Genomic DNA, 8,882 nt, shown 5'->3' with positions numbered 1-8,882 from the left:
ACATACAGATGGCCAACAGGCATATAAAAAATGTTCAACCTCACTAATCATTAGAGAAATGCAAATAAAAACCACAATGAGATACCACATCACTCCGATCAGAATGGCTATCATCAATAAATCAACAAACAACAAGTGCTGGCTAGGTTGTGGAGAAAAGGGAACCCTGGTGCACTGTTGGTGGAATTGCAGACTGGTGCAGCCACTATGCAAATCAGTATGGAGGTATCTCAAAAAACTGGAAATGGAACTACCGTATGACCCAGGAATTCTACTCTTGGGTATCTATCCAGAGAAACCCAAGACACTAATTCGAAAAAACATATGCACCCCTATGTTCATCGCAGCACTATTTACAATAGCCAAGACTTGGAAACAACTGAAATGCCCATCGGTAGACGACTGGATTAAGTCGGTGCGTTTATAACTGTGGTACATTTATACAAAGGAGTATTACTCCACTATAAAGAAGAATGAAATCGTACCACTTGCAATGATATGGATGGATCTAGAGACTATTATGTTAAGTGAAATAAGTCAGTCGGAGAAAGACAAATACCCTATGATCTCCCTTATATGTGGAATCTAAAAAACTGAATGAATGAGCAAAGAAACAGAAATAGTCTCAGAGATATAGAGGAAAAACTCATGGTTGCTAGTTGGGAGGGGCCTGGGGATGAGGGAGAAGGGGAATGTATTAGACAGCATAAATAGGTAACTACAATATTGCCACAGGGATATGAAAGACAGTTCGGGGAATATAATTAATAATGTAAATATTTTTTAGGGTGTCAGATGGTCACGTCTTGTTAGGGAGACCACTTCATGGATGGGGTAGAGGTTTGATCACTGCAGTGTATACCTGAAGCTAATGTTGTATAATATTGTATGTCAACTATAATTGAATATATATATATATATATATATATATATATATAGTCATGGGATGTGGAGTATAGTGTGGGAGTGGAATCAAGGGAATTGTAATAGATATGTATGATATGGGGGGCAGGAAATGGGGCGGCGGATTGGGGCAGGGGGTTGTCACTTTGAGGGGTAAAAAGTATAACTTGCACTATGATGTACAGCTGAAACTAATTTTTTAAAATGTTTATTTCACAATAAAAAAAAGGAAAAAACATAAAAACCAAAAAATAAACCCCCACAAAATAGTCATGGGGATGTAAAATAAAGCATAGGGAATATAGTCAATAATATTGTAATAACTACGTATAGTGCCAGGTGAGTACTAGATTAGTCAGTGTGATCACTAAAAAAAAAAAAAAAGAAAATTACTTGGTATATTTAAACTGTTATTTATTTATATCTGAGTTAATTAGATTTAGATCTGGAAGTTAAAATGCCTGAGTTTGAATCCTACCATTGATTACTATGTAACCTTAGGCAAGCTATCTACCTAGTTAAGCTTTAGTTCTTTTAATCTATCAAATGGAGAAAATAGTATTTGCCTCACAGGGTTATGATGATTAGGTGACATTATGCTGAGAAACCTGTCTGTTACATAGTAAGAGCTCAGTATCCCTGACAAAGATGGCGACTGTCGTGTAATCCTGGCATGCTATTCCTATCCTAAATATCCCAATATTATCCCAATAATATTAATAATATTATTAATAATAATATCCACACAGATGCCCAATAGGTACCTCAATCATACTAGATAGAGCTACTGCTCCCTGGCTGCCAATTTCAGTAAATGGCACCATCATTAACCTAGTTACTCAGGATCTAGACCTAGGAATCATTTTTATCCTCCTTTTCACCCATTGTATCAAATGTCTACTAGCTCTATCTTCAGTATATTTTGAATCCAACCACTTCTCACAGGTGTATCACTACCATGCCCGTCCGAGCCAGCATCATCTCTAGCCTGGACAGCTGCAAAGACTCTAGTGTAGCTCAGTTTTCACTCTTGTCCTCCTCACCCACCGAAGTCTATTTTCCACTTCGGTGCCAAAGCGAGTCTTTAAAATGTAAACCAGGTGATGCCCCTTCCTGCTGAGAACAAAATATAAACCCCTTTCCCTGTTGAGAAGACCCTACCTAAGTGATGGGGTTTCCATTTACTTTCTCTCCTATGACTTTCCTCCTCACCCCCTCAGCTCCAGCCATACTGGCCTCCTTTGCTATTCCTTGAGCATTGTGAGCTTGCCAAACACACCTCTGCTCTCCACCTGTAGCCTTACCAATCCTTCTGTATGACAGATTCCTTCCTCAGGTAGCCATATGGCTCTCCGCCTCAACTCTCTGCTCAAATATCAGGCTTTTCCTGACCATGCCATCAAAAGCAGCACTCCCACAGGTCTGTTTTACTTTGATTCATAACACTGTCATTCCTGTGTGTGTAAATTCATTTATGATCTGACTGCTCAACAGGCACAAAAACTCCATGAAGACGGGGACTGTGTTTTGCTCACTGCTGGATGCCCATTGTCAAGTATAGTAAAGGGTGCATTGTTGATATTAAAGAACTACTTTTCAATACATGGAGAGTGTACTCATGTTAAATTGGGTTGGGTTTAGCCAAGTACTCCAACCACTGTGTAAATAAGTCCTAAAAAGAAAAAAGAAAAAAGAAAAAGCAAGCGAAGTAGTTACATAGAATTAGTTCTCCTATATCCCAATACACTTGGCAGAATCCTTACAGATCTAAGTCTGATAACAGGAGCTACAGAAGTCTTCATTTTTATTTAGGAAATCTAGCAGCAGTCTAACAGAAAAGAAATCCTTTTATTTCATCAGAGTGCTAGAAGAAAATAAATATATATTTTTAAGTCTTGGTATTTAAAACAATTAAGTGACTAGATACTTGATTGGAATACTTGTCATAAAGGAAAAGAGAAAAAAGTTTTCCCTGGTTTTGTTTATTACTAAATGATTCTGTATAAAGACACGTGATATTATGGGGTAAAATTGGTTTTAGACTCAAGTAAAAAGAAAAAGTCATATCAGAGTGTTAATGAACTAAAAAATGACTCCCTCCCTAAAAAATTCCTTTGTAAAAATTCCAAACTACGGCTCTAAAATAATAGCTAAATGCATGAGACTTAAATTCACCATAAAAATAAAGTTGCTTTAACCTACTATATGTCTAAATTATGACAGATACTATGAGCCACAGAAAATAATTTTTTAATATCATAAAACTGTTGAATCCAATGAATACAAAGCAATATATGGGTAAAATTCCAGCGAATAACTCTCTGGACCTCTATTACTTTATCTGAGCTTTTGTTACAACATATCACTTTTTTTCTTTATTTACAAATATTGGCATTTTTGGACACAACATTTTTATCTGTTTCATCTTTGCCGTTTCCTACAGTGTTAGCACAATGATTGGGATATTCAGTACACATTTTCTGAATGAAAGAATAAATGATGCAGAGCGTTCAAGGTGGGGAATAATTGCAGTAATCACTGCATATGTATCATAGTGGCTATGTACTGGCAGAGTTCTAAATGAGCCCAATTACTGCTTCTCTATAACATATCCTATGAGAAGAAAGTATAGAGAGTTAGGTAAATCTATAAAAGTGGTTCTATTTTGGTTCCCAGTATTTATCACAACTGTACTAAAGCAATCATTTGTGGCATCATTTGCTCAACATCTGCCTTTTCCACTTTAAACTCCAGCATCAATAGTAGGGTCCCAATAAATGTGTTCTGAATCAACAAATGCAGTTAGGGTTGTGCCACTGCATAATTTGAAAATGAGTGGGTACCCTTCCTCGCTGAGTTTACCAGGCACTCACAGCTTCACAGAACCTAACAATTTGTTTTTCATTGGTTTTAGAATGCACACTTTTCCACATGCATCTTACAATTAATAGTGTCTTAGGTATCATGCATAGTTTAATTGGCAGCATTTTTTTCTGATTATTACATAAAATAACATTGTTTTAATAAATGGTGGTGTCTTAGAATCAATGAAAGCAGTTATTGCTAATTCCATCTTAATATGAAAAACATAAAAACTTCAAGTACTTACATCAATTAAATCTGAAAGATCATGAATATAATACTTGAAAACTGAGGCATTGGTGGCTTCAAGTGTTAGGAGATATTCATTCCGTGCCTTAATCGATTTCAGCTTATTTTCCGAATACTTGGCTTGTCTCTGGCAATGAAGAAGATCCAGGCATTGGGAAAGACAACAAAGTCATTTTTAAACAAGACAGAGACATATACATGAATTTTTATTAATCTAAACAATTCATTCTACATCTACAAATGACCTTCAAAGTCCTTTGAGAAAAGTACATTTCAAATCTGATTTAAATAACAAACTAAAATTACCCAGCTACAGGGAATAACAACAATGTATTTGGGCTTCGGGCCCATTTGCAGTGAAATCTCTTTGTTAATATTCAAGTTCTCTACACTGTTCCATTGAATACTTGGCATTCACTACTAAATAATGTACAGCTGTTATTACATGATTTTTATGTTTCTTAAACATTTTGCATTCCCATGGGAGGAAATTCACGTCGTTTCACAATAATTTACAATCTGTGTCTGTCGGCTGTTGCATCAGTGTTCTTAGGCTTGTCATCTCAAATGAGAATAAGTCGCTTCAAGTGAGGGCAGAAAGGCTCTGCAATCTATTTTTACTTACCTTTTCTTTCATTTTTTCAATTTTCTTTACAGAGCTTCGCCGCTGATGTCTCTCTTCGAGTCTAATATGAAAGACTGGATCGCCAGACCGTCCAATTTGCTTTTCCTCTTGTTTCTCGGCCTCTTTCAGCTTGCTCTCTGCACTGATGCTCTCTGCGTGATACATATGGTATGTTTTCATCACCTGTGAAAATGTGACCCAAATTGTTAAAACATGTCTGTCTGTAATTTAGAGAGTGAATGGAAACCATTATATGACATATATGTTAAAAATATCACCTTCCAACTTTCAGGTTCTTATGAAATAAGATGAATTATGGGATATTGCTTCTACCTAAAGCAAACAGAAACATGCAAATTCACCGGCCAGGAAGAGGCACTTAAGGGACAGGCCTTGATGAAAAAATGATTTACAGAGTCTTATGCTTTCAGTGTACTTGAAAAGTTCCCTTAAGCTTAAAAGTATTTCTCTAAAATCTCCTTTGCATTATTAATTTGCAGAATAAACCATTTTTCATGAATAAATTTTAGCCCAGCCTTGGATTTATTAAAAACTTCAAATCAGTACAGCCCTTACTAAATTTTATTGCTTAACATCTACTTGTCAAAATACAAAACACATATAGTAAGGATTCAAACATACTGTAGTTTTAATTTTAAAAATTGTTTTTCTGACCACAAAATCATACTTTATCTTCAACGCAGAATACATACAATACAATAAGAAAATAAAAAGCAAGCAGAGATAATCACTCTTAAGATACTGGTATTTAACCTTCTAGTCTTTTTCCTATGAAAATACACACAGACACACATACTTCATTTTAAAATGACATATATCATTTCTTTTTTTCAAAAACTGGGATCATACTGTATTTACTATTTTTAAGGTCCTATGTCTTTTTTTTTTCACTTAATATATCAGAATATTTTCTTATATCACTAGTCTTCTAAAACATAATTTTAAGGGCTAAGTAGTATTTCCCTATATGATTGTGTCATAACTTACTTAACTAATTTCCTATTGTTGAACATTTTAGGATATTTCAACTTTTTGCTTTATAAAATAAAGCTGTGCTAAAACTAAAACCCCTTGATATATATCCTATTTTATTTCTTCTCTTAGAAATGATATACATAATTTACATTTTAATAAATTTAGAAATACACAGTACATAAAATTTTGCAATGTGTCCTTTCCATGCATATTGTAAGCATATATAATGAATCCCTAATTATTAAAAATTTGGTTATATTATTGTTACAGAAATGTCTGTTCACAAAATTGTGTCATATTTCCTAGGATACATTTCCAGAAGTAGAATTACAGGATTAGAGAACAAGCACATTTTTGAGGCATTTGAAACATACTGCCAATTGAACGCTATGTTAACTTGAAAAAAAAAGAAAGTCATTTATATAGTTACCTCTCAAAGCACTTTAGATAACATATATGCTTAATGTTTTCTCAAAATAATAAATGTATTCATTATTTATTCTTATAATAAAATCGATCATATCTGTATATAATCTGTGTTCTTAGATACAAAAGAATAACATTCACAGATTTTCAGAGATTTTACCTGAAAATCAGAGTTTTCCAATATGACTTCAATCATTTTTTACATGCAGAGTCAGACATCTGGGCCAAATTTGAAACTTGTTTTATTTTAAGCACAATTACACTCCATAAAAGCAGCAACATACATAAGGTGTGATGACTCCAATGCCACTATGTCAAGGAACACACCAGAACCTAGCACCCAAATAATCAGTTGTGGCACTTTCTCAGATATTATGTCAAATTCTCATCCACAGAAGATATGTTTTATTTCATTTGTAAATAATTATGTATTATTCAGAGCCAATTTTACAACTAAGGTGTAGTTGTTAAGAAGCTGTAAGAAATTCAGTTTAATCAAACATTTTGAAGTAAGGAACGTGGCTTTTCTCATTTTAAAATATGATCTATAAAACAGTTTGGGTACTGCTCGCACCACTGGAATAAATATATTTACTCAGGTTGAACCATATGAAATTGCTGTTTTTATAGGTTTTATAAAAAAGGGAGAAAAACCAGCACTTTCTTATGGTTCAACTTAAATGGAAGCAAACAGTCATTCTCAGGATGACTATTTGGAAGATAAAAAACATAGGTTTAATGAAGAACCTCGACTTAGATTCATAAAATCTGACAATGTCTTCCCTTAAAAATGTGAGCTAGCAAGTTATGTGAAAGGCCTTGATGAAGCATAACAAAGGGTGAAACTACAAACCGTGGCAGCTTTTCCTGAACTGTATATATGTGTAACTAACTACAAAGTTGTCTATTTGCAGTCATTATCAAACCTGTTGGGGTGAGGTTTGGTTGGCTACTCCTGTTTAAAAGAAAAATAAAAGAGCATTAGGAAGCAGCTGGGCAGCTGGGGAATGTAAAGGGAGTCACCCTGCAGCTGGGCAAACAGCGAGGTCAATGAATCTACTACACACCTTGTATTTCTACTCTCGGCTCTGTTTATATTCCCTGCCTGAAACAAACCCACATACCATTTGGGTCCTGGTTCTAGTTACATTTTTGAATGATAGAGTGAAAAAAAAACAATCAATCTCTCTCCACCTCCCCCATGCCCCCTCCCACCCCCAAAACACACACACACACACACACACACACACACACACACACACACACACACACACACACACACACACAGAGTTGCTCAGCTCTCTGTATTCTTCTTGCTCAAAGGCAGGAAAGAAGAAATGAGAACATGTGACTCCCATTATAGTTGGATGAAAAGGCATCCCAGACAGCCGTGGGTACCTGAGAAATCTTTTTTAAAAATACATCACAAAGAAAAGAACTGATCTCCTGACTCTTGCTTTACTTAGATGCTGAAGACTAGTGTAAGCAGGTAATATTTGCACAAACTAAGCCTTCCGAATGAAGGATATCAAGTTGGCTGCCAGCATGGCATTTCTTATTAACTAGCCAGTGTCAAAAGGAGAACATTTGAGTCTGACCTAACATTAGCAAGAAAAGGGTTTAAATATCTCATCATTATGTGGTTCAGCACAATAACTGAAGATTCTTTATCCAGTTCAATGGTAATATCCAGAATGGAAATTCCTTTGTTCAGTTTTCCAATTTGACTTAGGGTTTCCACTATTTTCTAAAATGTTAACAGTTACAATGAATGAATTTTAAAAGTCGAGGAGAAAAACACTAAAAGCTTTTTGGAGAACTCTAATTGCAGATACTGAATGAAACTACAAACTGCATTATTTAAAAGGTAGGCTATTGACAGAAGTTAAATGTGTTTTGTATTTAAAATAACAGACAGTTCTCTTTTTCATAGAAGTAAAAGAAAGCTTTTATTTTTTTAAAGGTGCATTTTGAATACATACTGCAAAGAAAACAGCAGCTTTCTCCTATCAGCTTAATGCAAACACAAGCCTTTGCATATCAAATGACATGATAGGCATGTATCCATTTAAATGTAGTCCAGTATTTTCCTATTTGAATTCTTCTCTACTAAAACCTCAGGGATAATTCCCCATTGAACACAATTTATCTTTCTGCTCCATCTTTCCTTAAGTGTAGGGAGAATATAGTCAAGTAGAAAATGAACATGTCATGGATTGCTTTGTGACATTGCAAAATCCCTAATAAAAACGTTTGCACAGATGCTGTTAATTTTTTTTCTTACTGACAGACTCATATAATGTATCTGATACTACTCTTGTACATTAAGTAAAAATAATTAAAATATCTATATTAAATTTCAGTATCCAGTGTCAAGAAACCATCATGTATCTGAACACTATCCACGTGTTAGAGAAGATCAGTGAACTAAGGCTATAAATTCTACTTTTTGACTTCTAGCTCAGAAGTTAAAAGACATGGTTCCAGAAATAGATTTACCAGTTACTAGGTCTGGAGAAGTTATTTAACACTTCTGCTCACCTTACAATGTTGTTGCGGGCGCCCAACGTGTGTTCCTGTGTGCATGTGTATAACCTTAACTTTACTGAGTATTTACTATGAGTACATAATCTATACCACTAATATATAGGTATACATATATGTAATATGTACATATTTAGCTAAGCAAGAACTACATAATGTTTACTAAGTGCCAGACATTGTTCTAAACATTTTACAAATAATAGCTTATTTAATCTTTCTAAAAACTCTTATGAGGTACCTTTATTCTTCCCATTACACAGATGAGAAAAGTGAGGCA

The 8,882-nt window shown here is 34.6% G+C and overlaps 1 protein-coding gene across 1 annotated transcript in view; it reads right to left on the bottom strand.

Annotated features, from left to right (window-relative positions):
• SRGAP1 (SLIT-ROBO Rho GTPase activating protein 1) overlaps positions 1-8,882 on the bottom strand; it is a 300,419-nt gene that overhangs the window by 91,604 nt on the left and 199,933 nt on the right. Inside the window, exons 7-8 of the mRNA XM_019640518.1 lie at positions 4,640-4,822; positions 4,013-4,141 (exon numbers count right to left, since the gene is read on the bottom strand). Coding sequence (XP_019496063.1) covers positions 4,013-4,141; positions 4,640-4,822 — 312 coding nt within the window. The remainder of the gene's footprint in view (positions 1-4,012; positions 4,142-4,639; positions 4,823-8,882) is intronic.

Source organism: Hipposideros armiger, unplaced genomic scaffold (assembly GCF_001890085.2).
Source record: "Hipposideros armiger isolate ML-2016 unplaced genomic scaffold, ASM189008v1 scaffold_51, whole genome shotgun sequence".
In the NCBI taxonomy this organism is placed as follows: Eukaryota; Metazoa; Chordata; class Mammalia; order Chiroptera; family Hipposideridae; genus Hipposideros; species Hipposideros armiger.
Note: the sequence above shows the minus strand (reverse complement) of the source record. Positions and strands in the feature narration are given on the sequence as shown.